The sequence below is a fragment of the Epinephelus moara genome, chromosome 15 (genome assembly GCF_006386435.1).
Source record: "Epinephelus moara isolate mb chromosome 15, YSFRI_EMoa_1.0, whole genome shotgun sequence".
Taxonomy (NCBI): domain Eukaryota; kingdom Metazoa; phylum Chordata; class Actinopteri; order Perciformes; family Serranidae; genus Epinephelus; species Epinephelus moara.
This window is the reverse complement of record NC_065520.1, coordinates 14384041-14405399: the sequence shown is the minus strand read 5'-3', so window position 1 is coordinate 14405399 and position 21359 is coordinate 14384041. Positions and strand designations below refer to the sequence as shown.

General features: G+C 44.4%; 1 protein-coding gene across 12 annotated transcripts in view; it reads right to left on the bottom strand.

Moving 5' to 3' along the window:
* LOC126401687 (mitogen-activated protein kinase kinase kinase kinase 4-like) overlaps positions 1-20920 on the bottom strand; it is a 43780-nt gene extending 22860 nt beyond the window's left edge. For all 12 annotated transcript variants that reach the window (XM_050063093.1, XM_050063082.1, XM_050063083.1 and 9 more), the window contains exons 1-3: positions 20653-20920; positions 20245-20310; positions 5867-5923 (exon numbers count right to left, since the gene is read on the bottom strand). In XM_050063093.1, coding sequence (XP_049919050.1) covers positions 5867-5923; positions 20245-20310; positions 20653-20709 — 180 coding nt within the window. In that variant the 5' untranslated portion in view covers positions 20710-20920. The remainder of the gene's footprint in view (positions 1-5866; positions 5924-20244; positions 20311-20652) is intronic.
* Positions 20921-21359: the final 439 nt, after the last annotated feature.

Sequence of the window (21359 nt, the reverse complement as noted above, 5' to 3'; positions counted from 1 at the left end):
GTAAAATCCATTTAAGAGAAAGTGTAAGAATACATAGGGAAGCAGTAAGGTTTGACAGTATCTGTATCGGCAAGACTACACCGACTGATATTAAAAAACGGATGGAATCTGTAGCCTCACTGTTCTGTATAAAAAGGTACAATCGCCGTCTCGCCTTTAAGCAAGCAATGGAGGTTATAACAGCGCCGAAACAACGTCTGTATAACAGGGGCCACTGGCAGGACAGGATCATATGTATGCAACCCACCAGTGGAAGATTCAAAAAGCAGCGGTTAGCAGTTAGCAGCTAACTCAAAGAAGAAGAAAAGCAGCCGAAAATGTCCACAAACTGGGAAAACAATGAGGTCCCGTAGCTCCTTACCCTCCGAGCAAAGGACGAGCTCAACCGCCGCATAATTGAGGAGGGTAAATGATTGTTATTGCCATTAGAGATGCACCGATACCACTTTTTCTTTCCCGATACCGATCCCTGACCCTTAGGTATCTGCCAATTCCGAGTACCGATCCGATACCAGCGCGTAAAATAAAAATGGATGGGATATGAATTGTTGTACGTCTCAACTCCTAAAACTCTGTAAAATATTAAGAAATAAATACATAATAGTAGAATGAGTAAAATATTAAGAAATAAATACATAATAGTAGAATGAATGCCACAAAACTTTTTTTTATTATTATTATCCAGTGTTGACACAGATCAAGACACAGGTTAAAGTGCAGTCCAGTGTTGACACAGATCAAGACACAGGTTAAAGTGCAGCCACACAATTTGGTAAAAAGACATTTCAAAGGCTACAGTAAAATGCTGTTTAAACTCTGCTCTGTTTCCGTTTCGTCTGCCTGTAGCGTGCATATGCGTAATAACGTGAGCCATTACATGGTATCGGATTGGTCATGGGTTGTACTCGCCGATACCCATTACCGCATTTTAGGCAGTATCGGAGGCATTTCCGATACTGGTATCGGTACAACTCCAATTGCCATGTAATGCCATTGATACTCTTTACAAAGCGCTGCAGATGTGTTATGTTACACGTCACACTAGAAGCTATTTTGGTTGATCGAAATTAGGGATGTTCCTGACGAATAATTTCCCTGTCAACTCTCCCTGTAAGATCACTTAATAGAAGTGTAATAAATCAGCAGGAAATGTATGCCTTTCAAAATGAAATGCAAACTAAAAAGGAGACGTGGTGATCCCACAAAGGCGCTGCAGGTTCAGAACACTATAGGGGAAATCACTGAGTTTAAGAGAAGCTCAATCAGCTGCCAGATGTAGCTTTAGCTCAGTGTTTATGCCGAAATGGCCTTAGTGCAAGTAATAGCAGCAAACCTGTCCAGTATCACGTCTTGATAAGGTCAATACTAGCTGCAGTGCTAACTCCCTGCTCGCACCCAATAGCAACTTGACAATGATTAACAGTGACACGCTAATTGAACACATGCAGGGGTCAGCCCGCCAGTGCTTTGCTTTATGGTTACATGGCCGCTCCTATAGAAAGTACAGTGGGAGGAGGGGGATGAACCGAAAGAGGGGGGTGGTTGTGCAGCATTATCACTGCAGACTACAATGTCTACCTCTTTATTTTAATAGTGATGTCAATAATCATAAGGCTGCACAGCACAAAAATGTCGTAACATTAAAAGGAGGGTGATGATGTGTGTGCTTATTGCTACACCGTGTTGTGTGCGTGAATCACCTATAGCAAAATGGCAGTTGGCTGTCTGTGCAGGCGGCCATACTGCTGCTGCATGACTCGTTTGAGTTGACGTAAGCCTTTCTGTTGTGCGCACCCCCCTCCTCCAACCCTCCCTCTCCCATCTACCCCCTCTCTGCCTGTGCAGCTGTTGGATTATCACACTCCTGACTGTGAATGCCTCGCCGCCACAAGTCACACAGCGAGGAAAAGACTGACTGTTTAAACATATGAGTTTAATAAAGACCAGGTAAGCCGTTTTCTCAGTTGCTGAAAGCTACTGAACACATTTTGGAATATGACAAACCCACAAACTAGATCATCAAGAAGTAGTTCACAGCAGCGACATGAGAACAAAGCCACTATCTACCCAAACTGTCCAGTCGACTCTACACCAGAGGATTGGAAATCATTTTAATACAACAAAATAAAGCCCAAGTAAAGAGGCATCCATTTTTAGCTCCAGGGGCTCTGTGACGGCACGGAGGAGGAGCGGAGGAATGTTTGGATTTGAGAATGTGGAGCAGGGATGAGAATGTGGGTCAGAGTGACACTGGACAGGCCAGCGGGCTGTGGATGAGCTCTGCAGCTTGGACAGAGGAGAGAGAGAACAATCACGAAACCCTTGTGATGACGATCAGGTTACGGTTGAAGGAAGAGGAAGACTACTCATTTTAAAGTTAAATCAAGTCCAAAACTGTTTTTGGTCAAACACACACTCATGTTTTAGCACCACACACTAACTTTGGATATTACTTTAAGGAGAAGTGTGTAGGATTTTGTGGCATCTAGTGGTGAGGACTGCAGATTGCATCGAGCTGAAACTTCTCAAATGTGCCAAGTGTGAACTCCCAGGTAGAATTCCTGAAGTTCTCCTTAAGTATGACACTTAAGGCTTAATTTCTCCTTAGCGAAGGGACTTGCACAGTCGCACAGAATCCCTGAAAAGGTGTCTTCAGTTAAGGAAAAACGTTAACTCATGGAGATTGTTTGTTTGCTTGGACTCACACTTGTGATGCCTGATATTGCCATATTGGTCAGAGAAGGAAAAGATTATACTTCTGGAGGAATACAGTAGCCCTTTTTAGATAGAAGTTGTGCAAATGTGCAGGAAAGCCCAATCAGTCTTTTTTCAGCATTGGCAGTATAAAAACAAAATCGGGGAGTGCAGCAAAATGCCGCCTACCTACTTTTGTTTATACAGAATGTGCCTTTTTCGGGGCAATGGGGGGCGTGAGCAAGTAACAAAACGTGTAGCTCAGCGTGTGACGTAAACAGTGACGTGGGAGGGAAGCCGCGGCTAGTCAGTCCTTCAGCGACTCTCTTATAAATCGGCCCGTTCTTCACCGTCCCCGTCATCTGACGGTTAATGGCCTCTTCGTTTGCGAGGGCAAGGAGGGCGCGCAATTCCTTGTCTTCCCAGTTGCTCATCTTTACAGTGTCTGTCACGTTTGTGTTTCCCTCTTGCTACTAGCTGCTCGCTAATTCCTACTATCAACTGTTTTCACCGCCACTGTGTCGCATGTGCGGCGTCATCAACAGCTCCTCCCACAAGTCTTCAACAGCCCCTCCCGTTGCGGAAGGCCGCCTCGGTCTGTTTAAACTAAAAGGGTTCTGCCAATATGTCTACCATACGAGGTGGAAAATCGGGCACCTCGGATCAACTCGCCAATCCGGCTCTGTGTGTCTAAACGCTCGCAGCTTGCCGGCAAAACGGCCCAACATTCGCGGAAAATCTGGCAGTGTAAAAGGGGCTAAAGGGAGAAAGTAAATCTGATCCCCAAATACCAGAAAACAATTGTAGGAAGCAACTGCAACGAAAATTAATTCAGTCAAATCAAAAGTTGCAGAACATTTCTTGGAGTGTGTTAGATTATTTTATCATTTATTACCACAAACTCAGGCATGTTGCAGTTAAGATAGAGTCAGAGGTACTCTAAGTTTCTGTTTTTACCCTGCTCTGGTTGCTAAGATCTTTCGTGCAACAGTCTGGGGACTCTTCAAGTATTAGACCCAATCCCTATGTAGATATAAACTGTTCACTCTAACGTAACAAAACACAACGATTCTTATTTTCAGGTGATTATACGCTAAAGAAAATATACTTATTATATTCCATTTCTACCAATATATCCCCAAAATCCTACACACTGGACCTCCTGATGCAACATCTGTAGGAATATAGTCTCAATCTTTAATAAGTGACCATGAGTTCAGGGCTGGATCTAACATTTTCATTAGTGATGAATCCGCAGATTATTTTGTCAATAAATAGACTGATTGTTTGTTCATGTTACACAAGTTTAACCATTCAACCAGGTGCAGGGAGAAATCAATATGGCTTGTGTTCGCATCATGGACATTTCCTGCAGCAGAAGCTGGTGTTAAAATCACACACCCTATATCACCTGCAGTGCTGATTTCAACCACATTTAATAAAACAGGTTGAACCTCAACACTGAGCACCTGCTTTATGTGACAGATGACTCAGCAGAAGTTAGTACAAGTCCAGACGGCACACCTACAGTAGTTACCTATCACACAGAACAGGAAACACTTATATCTCTATACCTGTTACACATGGTATCAAATAAGTGTGTCACTCATGACTCATCATGACGTAGGGTTATGTGAGGAGTGGCAGCAGGCAAGCCGGGGCACGTGGGCTCTCAACAGCAGTAAATGCATCCTTATAAGGGTAATATTTAACATTTAGCTGATGACTTTAAACGCATTCACAAGACTCCAAAATTCTCCAGCAAAGCCTGTTATTGGTGCATGTGTGCACAGTATGATTACACCCAGAGTCCTCCATCATTATTATGGCCGTGTGGGTGGTTGGCCCTAGTGGCCTTCGCTGCTCCTCTGAAACCTTCTGCTTTGTATTTCTGCAGATGTGCATGTGTGGTTGTGTGCGTCCTCTCATCTGCAGACGGGACCTCCCACAGCTGAGGGCAGCCTGCTGGCCGCTAAATGACGCACTTCACTCAATAAGCATCCTGTTGCCTCTACCCCTCCCCTGCTGTTTATTATGGTGGGGTAAGGGCTCATTACAGAGCGTGGCATTTTCTCCGCCGTACGCTCCAAAACATTTAGACGTCAGATGCGAAGGAATGTCTACTGATTTAAATATTGACCAGACAATAAGTGCAAACACTAAAATATATCCAAGCACTTTGTTATACAAGAACTAAACTTTCTGTTTCTGCATTAATTGGTCATAAAACATCATCTGATCTTCGTCGAAGTCATACGTATAGATAAACACAATGTGCTTCAGCTAATAACGCACCAACTATTATAATTTTTTCCTATCTTTATCAACAACATCTGTCGGACATTCACAATGCCTCCTTTGGCAGCAATAAACCTCAAGCAAGTGCTTCTGGTAGCTTTAGATCAGACCTGCACAACTTTCAGGAGGAATTATTGACCATTCTTCCTTGCATCACATGTCATGTGACGGGGAACAGCCAATCACAGCCAGCAGATGTCCTTTTTCTGTAATTATCAGTCTGTGAAGTTAATAATTTTAGACCACATCTGTCCCACAGACAATATTTTTGGTCTAATACACACTTACAAAACCTGGAAGAAGATCAGCTCTGCATTCAGGATTTCTGATAAATAGGCTGGTTATGGTCGCTTAGCAACCTCAGACGCAACGTGCCTTCGCGCCCTTGACAGTTGGCACAGTGTGGGCACAAGAACAGCTCCCGGTGCCGACCTCGCATTTTCAAGGTGGATAAAGACGCCACATGTTTATGACCCTTTAGGATGTCCGGTGTGAATGGCTCTCTTGGGATCTGGTCTCAGACTGGGCCACACCAGGAGGTGGATTTTCTTTTTTTTTAGCCATTCTGTCGTGGCTTTACTTTGACGTTTAAGGTCGTTGTCTTGCTGCATCACCCAGCTTCTACTGGGCGTCAGCTTATTCTGTAGGACGCCTTGATTAACTTGGGAATTAATTTTCCCTACGATGATGGCAAGCTGTCCCAGTCATCTTGGCTGGGCACCCACTTCTCGTGAGACTAGCCACAGCACCAAATCATTTTTGTAACACAGATGAAGCTCAGACCAGGTTTTAAGACAAATTTATACACATATGCAGGTGATTTCAAAGGGTTCACTTAGTTTTATGCTGATGACAATATACTGTTCAGCCTTACCTCTGTGACGTCCATGACTTTGATGGCAGCCAGCTGTCCAGTCTTGACGTGTCGTCCCTGCAAAGAGACGAAACAGAGGTGAGCATCCACGCTTAACACTGGTAATATTATTATTAACTGTCAGCTGGGTGATGGTAAACGAGCTAAGGACGTGTGTGCATGTGTGACAGAAACAGAAACACAGAATGTAAACATTTGAACAGCTCCAAAATAATTTGTGGATTAATTATTTCCCTAATTGCTCGAAAACAATGTTGCTTTGTGTTGCAGCAGGGCGCCGCCATGATGAATCGTGCACCAGGTCCCCGGAGACTGGGTGTCACAGTGTCATCTGGATGTCACTTCTGAATAACTGCTTTCCTTGTCAAAATGCCAGACGTTTAGTGGTTTCATCCTCTAAAATGTGATCTGTTTTAAGTCATCATAAACTGAATATCTTTGGGTGTTTGACTGCAATTTATAAACTGAAATCAGCTGTTTAATTGTTCCCAATCTCAATCCTGATGTATCCCAGTTTATGTAAAGCTGCTATATTCAGTACATACCACAGATATATTATTCCCAAGCTGTATAGTCCCAACATTCCCAGACTCCTCTGCTCTCCTAACACCCCACTGCCACTCCTTACATAAACAAAGGACTGAAATAGAGGCCTCTCTACAACCCCTCCCTCCCACCCCCAACCCCGAGAGGAGATAAAACATGGGACATTTTTGGGAGCGTGCCCAGTTGGGTATGTATGGGTATTCCCCTCCTGACTCGTCAGGACAACACTGCAGTGATAGCGCTGCTCCGTCACTGCAGCAACTGTCCCATACATCAATACACTCTGTGGACCTCGATTGCAGAGGAAGGACACACGTGAATGCGCATTCAGACTCACATATGGACGCCCCCCCAACACCACCACCATCATCATCTTAGCCAGTGCATTCCATAGTCAATTGAAACTGTATGGATTATGACAATAAAAGCCATGCAGGCTTAGGGGCCCTCTCTTTTCACTGGGCAGGAGAGGGGGATGACAGGGACACTTTACAATGCCTTTAATCCTCGTCACTTTGATTCCAGGGGTCGCCGCAACAAAAACAACAGTGACGCTGACATTATGGCCGTCAGCTCCCCGTGTACTGGGTGCTAGAGCTGCTGCAGGCTGCTCTGCTGGGTTTACTGGTCGCAGGTGTCTTAAGTACGGTCTTCTGTAGTCATTAGTAATAAGGTGATTGTTTCTCTGTTACTCTAGCTCTCCTCCTGCTGAATTCAACACGGATTTGTTGTTCACGACGTAGCGTTATCAGTGAAAAGATAGGGTGCATCCCCTGACTCGTCAATAGTACGTTTACGGTGTCCTTTTGTCCTTATAACATTACGCTTTTAGTCCCGAGGCCTGCTTTTTAACCTGCGCAAAATCAATGTGACACAACAGAGAAATAACATCCACTGGCATAGCTGACACAGTGCACATGGCAGTTATCCACCCATTTCATCCGCTTATCCAAGGCCGGGTCGCGGGAGCAGCAGGCCGAGCAAAGCACCCCAGACATCCCTCTCTCCAGCAACACTTTCCAGCTCCTCCTGGGGGACCCCAAGGCGTTTCCAGGCCAGATGAGATATGTAATCCCTCCAGCATGTTCTGGGTCTGCCCCGGGGCCTCCTACCAGTGGGACGTGCCCGAAACACCTCCAGCAGGAAGCGCCCGGGAGGCATCCTGATCAGATGCCCGAACCACCTCAACTGACCCTTTTCAACGCGAAGGAGCAGCGGCTCTACTCCGAGCTCCCTCTAGATGTCCGAGCTCCTTACCCTATCTCTAAAGGCCCATTTATGCTCAACGTTAAATACTGATTCGGATACGGACGGAGCCTTCTGTCCGTGCTCCGCGTTCATTTCGTCCGTATTTCTGCACGTTTCCATAAAGCTTACGGATACGGACTAAACGGAGCAGTACCACCAGAAACCGTGGGGGCAGTGTTGCTGTCACTACCCGATACGTAGCTCTAGTGAGACACGAAGAAGAAAGTACGAGTACTAGAGAAAAGAATTCTCCATCCTCCAGTCGCGATGTATTTAACGGCCTCACCGACCACCGCCTCCTACAACGCTGCCTCTGTTTTTGTCTTTTATGCAAGAGGTACATTATCAATATCTCCTCCACAGTCGCCATGTTTGTTTTTGAGTTTGTTGTTGTCATAAACTTTTGACGCTGGGCTGCCTCCTGGTGGATATATTGGTTAACATCCATGCCAACATAAAGGACGCATGGAAGTATGTGGGCAGTGACGGTAACATCATTTAAAACGGACGTATACATTTTCGTACGTAAAGGGAGCATAAATGAGCCTTAAGGCTGAGCCCAGCTACCCTTCAGAGGAAGCTAATTTCAGCCGCTTGTATCCGCATCCTCATTCTCTGGGTCACTACCCAGAGCTCATGACCATAGGTGAGGGTTGGGATGTAGATGGACCAGTAAATTGAAAGCTTTGCCTTCCAGCTCAACTCTCTCGTCACCACGACCAACCGGCGGCGGGACAACTATCGTCCGATACGACGTTCGGCCAATAAATCAGTACATCCCTTATTGTAACTTTCCAATACCTAGCCTATATATTAGAGCTGAAACAAATTAAGAAGAAGAAATTAATCTGAATTGTATCTTTAATAATTGTTTAAAGCAGATTAATGAAAGTTTTGACAGAACAGATATCACATCCCTTCTCTTACAAATGAAAAGTTGAGTTCATGAGTTGAGAATTGAGAAAGTATTGGACATTGTGAGCATTGTGTCACTGCATGAATCACCATTTTGTTTGCAGCTACAAACCATAAAGACAGAAACAACTCTGACTCACTGCCGCCACTTTTGTTCTTTTCTCTGGCGGGGATCAACGTTGTTTAAAGCCCTCGGGCCGACACCTAACACCAGATATAAACACTGCACCTGTTGAGGTTAAATGGTGTCAATATCAGATTAATGCTTTCCATTTCTCTGTCTTAAAGGAGGTCAGGATTTTAAGAATCAACACACAAATTGTGTCCTTGCACTCCAGCAACCCTCCTCTATGAGCAGCACACACTGAATTTAATACTTGTTTGAGCCAAAGCTTGCTTTGATCCAAGGACGCAGTCACAGAGAGGCCATACAGACATTTGTGGGTTACAGCTAACTCGCTAACAATGCCATTAATCTCTCTTCTTGGCTCTTAATAAACCAAAGCTGTTAATTCTAACAATTTCACAGTTGACAGTGCCTAGATAAGTGTGTGTAAACCCATGACAGACGAGTAAAAATGTCTGTTTACATTGGGTTTATTGAAGATTTAAAGATATGTGGTTTGGAAGAGAAACCAGGAGGTGAGGATGTGAATGTGCTACGACTCCTTCTCTGTGAGTGTGAAGAATTTACAGTCATAAACCCAGACATCTTTCAGCATGTGGGTGGAGACAGGGTTATCTAGGCCACAAGGTTATTGCATTTTGATACCACAAAACAACTGGGTTACACAACATTAGCATATGAGTAATGAGACGAGTGGCTGGATTACACACAAGTTCCTTGACGTGTTTAATCCCTTCGTTTCATTCATCCATTATTCTAGAATAAAGGCAAACACTGAGCGGTTACTTTGGGGTTGACATGGAGCGATGCGAGTCAGCACAAATTTAAACCGGCAAGTTTTGGGAAAGTTGTTTTTGGAGGAATGGTGCTGCCAAATGTGTTCAATAGATCTTAGAAATCTACCATTAACTAAGTTATTCTAGGAGGGACTGGCAAACAAAATGATAGAGAGCACCAACATTATCATCAGATTCAGGAAATATCTCATCCATACCACCGTAAATCAAGCGTTTTTTTAAAAACAATCTGTACTGACTGTAGTTGAGGGCTGTGACTGATGTTAATTTTCATTCCTTCATTTAATAGCTTAATCATTTGTTCCAAATAATGTTAGAAAATAGAGAAAAATGCCCAATACTTTATCTTTAAACTGCTGCTTTTTCTGACCAACAGTGCAAAATTCTTACTGTACAATAAGACAAAGAAGAAAGGCCATTTATCCGCTAAAACTAAGCAATGTTTGGCATTTTAGAATTACAAATGACAATAGCTGTGGCTGTAAATGTAGTTTAGTGTGCTTTAAAGTCTCTCTAGGTCAATTAAGGTTGCAGCGATATACCCGTTTCAAGGTATACCATGATATAAAAGTTGATGGCTAGCATACCATGCACAGTTTCTTAGCTACGATATTTTAAAGTATGCAACTGGACGGAGACTTTTTACACGAACTTCCATTAAAAAAATGGTGTCAGGTTTCCATTATAGTCATAAAATGTTTGTTTAACCAACAATAACTCTTCCGTTTTCATTCCTTTAAGTGTCACTCTGACTGATGTTAGTATAAATTCTTTAATACCACGAGACTGTGAAACCGCAATATTCTTCTGAGACTATCATCGTACCGTGAAAATGGCAAACTGCTGCAATCCAACATACCTTTGGCATTTCTTTAATGCAATTTAAAACAGTTACTTATTGGTTGACATAAACCCTGATACCATTATACTTGTGATTAGCTAATAATACGTGGAAAATGCATCATAGATACTGGAATCTTAAGGCTGATTACAGCAATACACCCCTCAACGTTCTTTTTTTTTTTAATTCGCAAACACAAAATTAAAAAATAAAAGACTCTTGAAAGATCTGGCACTCTTTCATTGGTAGGGAAGCGCAGGTTGCTACAATAACTATGAACTTATTACAAGTATCAGTGACCACTTTTAGTCCTCTGAGCTATAAATTACATCATTCTCAATGGCAAGGATTTTTAATCACTGAGCATAACAGTTCATAGAGCATGATTGCAGCGTTCAGTGACTGTCAACGAGGTGTCATAAAGCACACAGGGTTCCATGACGTGGGATCAATGTGAATAAAGGCACTTCCTGCTTAAATCGGAACAAATCTTGCACATGAAAAATCAAAACATAGTCTATGCTAACGTGCTACGTTTCATCCCATCTGAACTGACTGACAGGATCTTCGTTCTCTACGTTTTAAAAGTCAATGGTCAAATGACTATCTTCATTTTTGATTATTTCTCCAATTATTTGAGCAATCTTTGAGTTAAAGTGCAAGGAATACAAATGTAAAAGAGCCAAAGGTTTAGTCTTTAATTGTCTTGTTTTGCCAAAAACATATCCCACTTAGAGCGAGTAGGGCACTTGGACATCACCGACCTCCGCTAGGGCCAAATGCCCTTATCTCATGATGTTGAAAGTGCAATACACACGTCGATACGTTGGATCCGTTGTCATGTGTAAGGTTGATGGATCCTATTCATTCTCTATAGAGAGCAGGATATCCGGCTGAGCGTTGTAGATGCATACAACACAGCAAGTTGACGGTTCCGTCAGTGTACCTCACTTTAACGCAAATGAGTTCAGTCAATTATAACACAAGACTCATATCAAACTGTCAAACCAGGCAGCACTAATCAAATGTAAATCAGGGTTCTACTCAAATGTTTTTAGAAGCCGCCATCTTGAAAACAGTCGCCCACCAGCCGGAGCAAGCTGGACCATTTGGGATTCAGGCACGTCTTACTCTTTGTTTGCCGACTTTGGTGTATCTCAACTTGATGAATGTGAGCTAACACCTATTAACACTGTTAGCTTCGTCAGCACTGTTAGTTGCTGTTAGCACTGCTGATAGCACCATCCAGACCAACGGAGGTAAGATGGCCTTGTCAAGGAAGCTTAACACCCACTCTCCAATGTAAATCCCGTGTTTCAGATTTGTTTCAGTTCCGTAGTTTTTCCATAATCTGCTGGTAAACAACTACACAAACCAGGCTAAATAAATGACCTCAGTAGAGTTGATAGTAATTAACAGCAAAGAGTCAGAAAAAAATCAATATTTACCAATATCCTTGATAAGCAACTGAAACAATACATCAATTATGAAGCTGTCGCCAATTTTCTGACGACAGGTTAATCAATACTCTACTTCAGCTCCAGTCCTGTGGTTGGGCCACTGTTACAAGCATGGGCTGATCACAGGAAGGCTGTGGCGAGGCCCTAAGGGGGCCCCTTGAAGCAGCCAGCTGGGCGTGTCTGCGGAGGGGTTATCTGAGGCACCGAGCTATCACTCAGCCCTCCCTGGCCTCCATCTCCACTCCTCCATCGCAGCTCCTCTTAACCATGGCCAGATGTGCTGCTGGCCTCTCTCCAGCTCAGCACTAAACCACTGACTGACTTACTGCCTTCAGAGCCAGAGACATTAAGTTAAAATCTACCCTAAAAACAAAATACGCCAGTCTGTTAACAACACTGTGGAGAAGACGTTCACTCGACGCTAAGAACTCACAGCTCAAGATCACAATAAGAAACCAATGATTCCTGTTTTAGGGTGGATTTTCACTTAACAGAAATGAGCTGTAATGCTAAGCAGCATCGTTAGCGGTCTGCCCACAGAGTCAGAGGGGGAGTGCTGTTTCCCATACACTTTTCCACAAGCCTCGTATCCTCTGCATCCTGACTGACCAGAACACAAAGAACCTCTCCCTCCCTAAATTGTTCGCATTAACGTAAGATCAATCACACTTAGCCGCTGGATTTCTGACCAGGTCAACCAAAAGGATACTTGGCTCACGCTGCCGTTGCACAACAGAGCGCAGAAACTGAGTGACACACCGTCTAACTAGCCATGTAGGTGCAAAACAAACTTGGTTTCATGTTATTAGTTCACACAGCGAGGGAGAGAGAGAGCTGCTGGGTGCCGCGGTTTGGTTCTCCAAAAGGTCACTAGTGTGAGAGTGTGTGTGTCGTGAGGTCTTAGCAGGTAGAGCTGCGGCAATGAGGGATGGATGACCCCAATCGTGCGGGGTCAGGTGAAGATCTAAGGTGACATTCGAAGAGAGAAGGTGATAAAGAGGCAGGTCGCAACCTCCATCTTCTTTGGGAAGCAGCGACACAAGACGTATACGCACACACAAGTGTTGAACACACACATGGATGCACACTTCTATCCGCCAAAGCGCACACAAGATGAATATTGACGAGAGAAATGATTAATCAGCAGTAAGCAGCAGCACATGACATCCAGGGCTGTGCCTTGCCCCTGCCTCTCCGAGCTCTACCACTTTGTACTGCTGCTGCATACCAGCACACTGACCCAATTCTCACACACACACACACACACACACACACACAGCCTCGGCCCTGCTGCGTGCACTCCAGCATTCCCCAGAGAAGCAAGGATGGAGGAAGTGGCAAAGACAAAGAGAAACGGTGATGAGACTGGACGGAGAGTAAAAGACAGGAAGTGAGCGGAGGGATGAGGAGAGGAGTTGGGGAAACGCAGAAACAGGAGGCTCGCTGATGTGACTGTACGTCTATTGATCACAGTGCAGTGGTCGGCTGCTGTAAGGGATCAAGGATGCATGGTGCTTTTCCTCACGTCTCAACAGGAATTTAAATACTACACTTGAAGGGTGTGAAAGTAAAAATCAGCCGGCAACAAAATGCCGTAAATAACAGCTGTAATTCGAAGGTGTATGTGTTTCACGTGCTAGTTTGCAGGTTTTTAAAGCAGAGAAAGATTCAAGTTGGACTTTCACTGTGAGAAAAGATCCTAAACCCTCATATGATGTCATTAAAATAACATTAAAACTAGCATAGCTGTTGTTTTGGAAGTGGTTTTTAACTTCAAGCAGCAGGAATGAGACTGGGAAATGAGATCTATTTTCACATTAGCACATTAAAACAAGAAATCTCTCAAGGAAACAGAGCTGTCAAGTAAAAGGTGTTGGAGAAAGGCAGGCGAGAGGCTTTGTGTCTCATCTCGACACCACTCGGGTAATGAGGTTTCTCAATGAGCTTCACACACACACACACACACACACACAGGCCGACAGTCACAGGGAGTTTTGTTCAGGCCAGTCGAGGGACGCTGTGGGTCTTGTGACACCCATTAGGGAGAGGGTCACTGTGGGGGAGCTGCAGACAAAAGAGATGTGTCAGCGAGAGAGGATGCAGAGTGTGTGTCTGCTTTAACTTGGAGCATGAACGAATGCTAGCCTGTTAGCGCTAGCGCAGTATGTGGATAATAGATAAGAGTGTGGTACAATATGGGACCCTGGCCTCTGTTGCAGGGTGGGTGACACATTCAACGTTCAGCACGAGCATCTCATCCTAATTAGACTGGACATTCCTGCATATTAAATAGTAATCACGATAATAACAATCATGTATTGTTTAAGATGTAATATGAACTTTTCCGCATTGAAATGTTTAAACACAAATGACCAGTGTTATATATTTTGTCGAGTTGTGTTCTTACATTATCCAGTTTTAAGCCACATTTTATATGAGCAGAGGAAATCTCCGCCCGTCCAAGGCTAATTTATAAAATGTAAAATGCCATAGGCTGGCGCTAATAACGTTAGCATGTTGTATTTGTTTGGAAAACATGTTTAGTATAAGACAGTTGTTTTGTCAGTGAGCCTTGTGAATTGTAATGGAGCCGAATTGTGTGACGTTACCTTTGTTAAATGTTGCTGTTGTCCCTGGTTTTATATGAGAAGAGGAAAAGATCGCTAGCTGCTAGGCTAATTTATACAATGTAAAATGCCGTAGGCTGGCGCTAATAACGTTAGCATGTTGTATTTGTTTGGAAAACGTGTTTAGCACAATACAGTTGTTTTGTCAGTGAACCTTGTGAGCTGTAATGGAGCCAAATTATATACCATTGCCTTTGTTAAATGTTGCTGTTGTCTTTGGCTTCATATGAGTACAGGAAAAGATCGTTAGCGGCTAGGCTAATTTATATAATGTAAAATGCCATAGGCTTGTGCTAATAACGTTAGCATGTTGTATTTGTGGGGAAAATGTGTCCAAATAAAGACAAGTGTTTGTCTGTGAATGCTGCGAGTTATAGTGAAACAGAAACCTCCACCGCCGACTAGTGTTTTGGAGGTGTAACTGCAGTGACACAACTATTAATCCCGCTTTAGGTGATCGGAGAAAAAAGGTGAGCGTTCACTTCAGAATGTGCTATGGAGGTCACTGCTTCAAGTAGCCACATGGTTAAAGCTTCTCGTCTTCGTCTTTGCGTAGCTATAGGGTTACAGTTATATCGCGCCTGCTAGTTTGGCATGCTCTGGACAGCGCTTCAATTGCATTTTTCATTTTCATTTACATTTGGACGGACATATTTTACAACAGGGCTCGTGTGGACAGGCCTTAATAATCTAGAGTCACCAGGCTCTACAACAAAGTGCTAAAAATGGCCTTGCTCCGTCACATGACTGAGGCTGGACGCCCTACAGGCAGTGGCATGGGGGTCTGTGAGGATTAAACCTCAGTCAGACAACACCTCCCACCCCCTCTTATAACGAGCTGATGTGCCTACATCACTGATGTGACATGCAACCTGGAGCATCCATCACTCGTTCGCACACTGCACTGAGATTCCACCACCTGCCTATTTTATAAAATCCACACTTTGAGCAAACATTTGAAGCACCTTGCTGCTTTGATGGCTGATAACCACTGCCCTGAGGTAAGCACCAGTCTCGCCCAGCACCATATGGCACTGGTAGGCATCTGACAGATTGCCCGAGAGGTTCAGCTCCCTCCTCAGCAGCAGCCCTTGCGCCCGTCAGGCAGAGCTCGCCCCCTGAGGAGAGAGCTTCTTGTCCTGAGGGCAGGGGCGAGGCTGCCCTTAAGAATTGAGGAGAAACAAAGGAAGGAGGGGGAGGATAGTGGAGGACAGTATAAACTGGATGTCAGGTACTAGAAAGGCCTGTAATGTGCAGTGCATGTGCACATAAAAAATAAATCATCTTTCCATTTGCTGCCAGTGCTTTGTCGGGTATTCAGCCACATGACCTTGCTTATCAGTGAGTGCACCAAACAGCCCCACCAAGTCGATTTACCATAGATTTTAACCACACATGCATGCACATGAAACATGCTGGTATGAGAATAGTGGTGGCACAGCACCCCATGGACGCATAGCAGGCAGGGAGGCAGGTCAGCAGGGGCTCTGGTGCCTCAGGCCTGACTATATATGGCCATTCTGTAGAGCCGAGGGAATCTTCCCTGCATACCACGCACAATTTGAGGAATTATGTCTTTTTCTGTGTTATTATAACGCTCTCTTTCTCTTTTTTTTAATTCCCGTATCCAGAGTGGGGCACCTGAGATAGTCGACTTAGCCAGCTGGGCCAGAGCCAGCTGATAAAGAGTGAAGGAGGGAGAGGAGCTCTTTGTGCAGTGCAGGAGCAGCGCTTTCATAGAGTCCCAGAGTCATAGAGTCAAACATATATAATGCAGTGTTTCCATTGGATGGATATTTGCAGCAAACATGGAAGCCGATAGATCTTCCACTGGTTTATAGCACAAAATAATGTGGTTAAAACACTGGTTTGGGTTGCAATAAATTCTCCTTGTGGCCTAGTTTTCAGCCGAAGCACACACTATAGTCCTTGATGAATTGCTTACAGTGATAACGCTGCACACAAGTGTGTTCAATCTGTATATAGATCTGAGTCTACACTTCAATAAGCCAGCTGGCCAAGGCAAAACTAAACGATTTAAAAAAAAAAAGGGCTTTTTAGCCATAACGTAATTTTCATTATGGCCGTCGGTCAAAATCTGCTGTGCTGCATTTTCAGAAGTTGACTGTAATCTGGCAACTCTCCAGGGGCAACGGCTGCCCTCTTGGCAGAGAGCGCAGCCAGAGAGCCAGCAGCACAGCACGGCCACAAGAACCTTGACATGGCATTTCGGGTCTTAGGGAACAGCTTGGTTCTTTAATTTTCTGAGTAAAGCTGCAAGTAGTGCAGCAAAGCAGAGATAGAAGTCCTTTTTATACGGACGTCGCACTGTAGGGGCCGCTACAGATTCCCTTCTTTGTGCAGAACCAAACGACGGCAGCATCATGCCACTCCAGTGTGTGATTTTAGAAAGCATACTGGCATGTTTTGTCTGACATGTAACACAACAGCGTCTAGTGTGACATATAACACACATGTCGGCAGTGCTTTAAAGACAGCAACAATCATTTACCATCCCTGTTATATGGCGGCTGATCTCGTCCTCTGCTTATAAGGAGCCCCTGGACCTCATTGTCCAGCGGCTATGCTCCTTCTTTGAGTTAGCTGCTAACTGCTATAAGCTATATCTAAAATCTCTGCTTTGTCCTCTTATACAGACATGATTCTGGTGCTGTTACTACCTCCAAAGCTGGATTAAATGTGAGACAACTTCGTCCCACCCATTACTCGATAGTACATTCTATACAGAATGGCGAGACAGAAGGCGTGTCAAGTTCCTGCCTTAAAGAGGCAGTAGCTCCTTTTACACTGCCTCTTCAAGGCCGGGATTTCACACCATTATACCGCATCACTGTGCTGTGTAAAGGACACAATCACGGAATTGGGGACAGGGTTGTCTTGCCTTTAAGCCAGCATTGGAGGCAGTAACAACACCAAAACAAGGTCTGTATGATGTCTGTGTAGTGTTTTGACAACGTTATACATGTGACCTATCGCGGGACAAAAGCAGCTCGTAGCAGTTAGCAGCTAACTCAAAGAAAAAGAACAGCTGTTGAAAATGTCCACAAATGGGGAAAAATGAGGTCCAGGAGCTCCTTACCCTCACAGCAGAGGAGGAGATCCGCCGCCATTTAACAGGGACTGTAAATGATTGTTATTGCCATGTTATTGTTTGTTTGTGAAGCGCTGCCGATACATTTGTTATATGTCACACTCGAGGCTACCGGTTATTTTGATTGCACAATAGGGCTGCAACTAACGATTATTTTCATCGTCAACTAATCTGTCGATAATTTCTTCGATTAGTCGACTAATCATTTTATCGAAAAATGTGTTAAAATGTTGAAAAATGTCGGTCTGTCTCTCCCAAAACCCAAAATGATGTCATCTAATGTCTTGTTTCGTACTCACGCCAAAGGGTTTTAGTTCACCATCATGGGAGAGTGTGTAAAGCTGCCAATATTTGAACGTAAGAAGCTGCAGTAAGAGTATTTTGTGTACTTTTATAGAACTTTTCTATGAAAAATGACTCAAACCGATTAGTCGACTACTAAAATAGTCACCTATTATTTTAATAGTCGATTAGTCATCGATTAGTCGACTACTCGTTGCAGCCCTATTGCACAATGCTGGTATGCCGTTTAAAAGTCACACACTGGAGCGGCATGATGTTGACGTTGTTTGGTTCGGTGTAAAAATGCAAAAATGGCATGAGGAAGGGACTTCTTCACGGCCCTAGAGCGTGATCTCCGAGTAAAAAGTGAGAAATTCCTAGACCAGCAGTGATAGGTCTTAATCAGGTCTATTGCTTGGTGTTGTTTAAAATATTCTAATATTATTTTGGAAATCAGAGGGATCAGGAACTGATCAAAGAATATAAGTGAACAAGACTACAAATCTGACCACACATTCAAAGCCAACTTCCACTGTTTGACAGGTCCCAGAGGCAGGGAAATATATCGTTACTCCACTTCTATGTAAAACAGACAGCAATGCATCAAAAACTATCAGAGTATAAGTCGGCAAAAAGCTCGTAAAACACATATTTTCCATGTTCTCATCGGGTAAACTGCAAGATATAAATGCAAACCTGCTTGAAATCTGTTGTGAAAACCAACTTTAAATTCCATTCTGATCAAGATCAGACATTTTACTCCCTGTAGTCCACCTTAAAGACAAAAAAAGCCAAAGAAAACCATCTTAAAGGAATCAAAAGTCACCACTAATCAAAGAGCAAAGAAGCTCGGTCACATTGTGTGATCTAAAAGGGCCTTGCAATCTGTGACCAAGTGCTTGACAAAGCAGAAAAAGGCCTCAGAGGGAGCAGAAACTCCACCCCGTTTTTCAGTTGGGGGGCTGTTGTGATTATTCAGTCGGTTGGTGTTTGAAACCCCGCGGACAAACTCCTCCTTTCTGTGGATCTAACTGACTGACGGACTGAAGAGACCCAAAGAGCGAGGAGGACAAACTCAGCTTTGTGAGAGCGGTGGGCAGGTTCTGTCTGGAACTGGACAGCTGCTCTTCTACCAGTTGCAGCCACCCCCTCCCTCCACCACCTCCACCACCACCACCACCACCACAGGCCACATGCTCATTCAACTGGTTAACGTGACAGTCAATGCAGTGACCGACAGCTGATCGAAAGGAGCCCGCTGTATTAGGTGACAGTAAGCTATGACTTCGCTTCAGACAGTTTGGCTTATCTCATGCAGGCTGTTACGGCCATGTCTTTGTGTTAACTGCGGGCTAATCTGACAGCCCCTCTCTTGTACGAGCTCCATTCCCACACAGCAGCACTCGCAAATAGAATTAGCATCGGAGAGTGAATGGAGCAAGAGATTAAAGGGACAAAAAGAGGGAGAAGCAGTAATTCTCCGTCCCATACGCCCGGCTCAAAACCATCTGGTGGCGAGATAGCACGCGAGCATCACAACTTCCTCATGACAATCATCCGCTCCTTCTCCCTGCGCTGCACGGGGCTGATTTCAGGTGTGGCGATCGTATGAGCACATGCACACAGATGGGCTCGCTGTGTGCGAGATGAGGCGGGGGAGATCCTGGAAGTTCACTGCACTGGGGGGGATTGAATGCAGGTCACTGGAGCACTGTGGGCTGTCAGATTTAAATACTCAGCTTAGCTTGCTGCTTAGTGCAAATTGATGTTTTTTTGGCGAGCCTATTAACAGCCTGTGCCCACGCTTGGGAAGCTGAATGTCTGCTTAACATACAGGCATGTGGTTAAATGTCATGTAGGAGTGTAGGGAACAAAATGGAGCCTCCTGACAAGCTAGCTGCAGCAACAACAACACGAGATGTGTGTCCAATCCAAGGCCATCAAACACTCTCCTCTGCGATGTCGTCCAACAGCCGCAATGTTAATTTTCAACAGAGAAATGTGACACCAAGAGCAGATGGCCCAGAGAGTGGGATTCCGATCCACTGCGCTGGGAAACTGTGATTTAAACAGGATATGAAATTTGGTTTTAAGCTGCAGACAGAGCCGTGAGGCCTGTGACAGATATTGTTTCTCCATCCTTGCCTCCTCACCTACTTTCCAGCAAGGCAGGTGACGCAAGATAGGTGATGCATCAGACTGTAGACTGTCTGGCTCACTCTCTACACACACACCTCCCTGCTGAACAATTAGCTGTGATCACAAACATTACATCTATGTGTCTCTGAGCTTAATCAACCTGATGTGGTGTGAATGCAGCATCTGAAAGACATGTTGTATTTAATGTCCTTTGTTCCCAGGCTTGATAAGAGGGGGAAACACAGTGAAAACAGGACAGGCCATGCACTGCGCCTCCAACCAACCTTGTATACTTGTCCATAGGTGCCATTTCCAACCACCTCCACCAATTCAAATATCCCAGCTGGATCCTGAAAAGAAAAAAGACACAAGGATGTTTCAGTGTGGATAAAAAGCAGTGTTAATATTTTGCTTTTCCACACAACATAGTCCAGTGTGAGCCAGCTGTTGCGCCCTGGTCTACCCTACATGCCAAATGCATCTCGAACAAAGGAAAACCAGACACTGGCAACACCTCGCTATGGCTCAGCGGTCATTTTCAAGACTTCAGCTCTAACAAGAAGCGACATTTAAAAGCAGGATAAAACTTAAGACTCAAACTCAGACGTGTGGTGTTTTGTTTTATCGAACAATGCGAGATTAAATGCAGCAAAACAACAAAAAAACACAGCGGCTCGGTTCCCTTCACTCACCCGCAATGAAGCCAAGTCTATGTCTACTAGACTTTTAGCTGGAGAGTCGTTCGCCATCTTTCGAATAAAAGCCGAGCTTTCCTTTGCGTCTGCTGAAAAATAATGGCCGCTGTATCATTTGCGGGGACGTCGGCGGATGAATTAAACAGAGGCCGTCGCGTATTCCTCTCTGTGGGATCCGCTTCTGAGCAGTAAATGCTGGGATGTCGCTACTCCATGTTGAGGTGGCAGCAGCGGGCTCCCTGTCCGCTCTCTCCCTGCTCGTGCCACTGCTGTCAAGTTAGGTTGAGAGCTACAACTTCCGCTTACGACTTTCAACATAAAAGCCGCACTGATACCAACGGCCGGGTTACATTAAGAAATGGAATTTTTTTTACATTCATAAAACACTAGTCCATACCAGCTGAGTGCACAGTTGCCCACGTACACATGGTGTGTGTCTGGGATACAGGTCATAGGAAACTGCAGATTAAATAGTCAACTGAACCCATTAAGAAGAGCAATGTATTCAGAGTTTTTGAAAAACGTGGGACAGACAGAATGACAAACTGACAGTTTCCGTGATTATGTACAGCATACCATACCATGACTTAGTCATACAAAAAATTAGAAGAAAATAACAACATTGGTCCACAGGTGGAGCCACAGCGATCGGCCGCATTTTAGCCATTTTTAAGCATTTTTCTGTTGTTATAGCGCCACCCAGT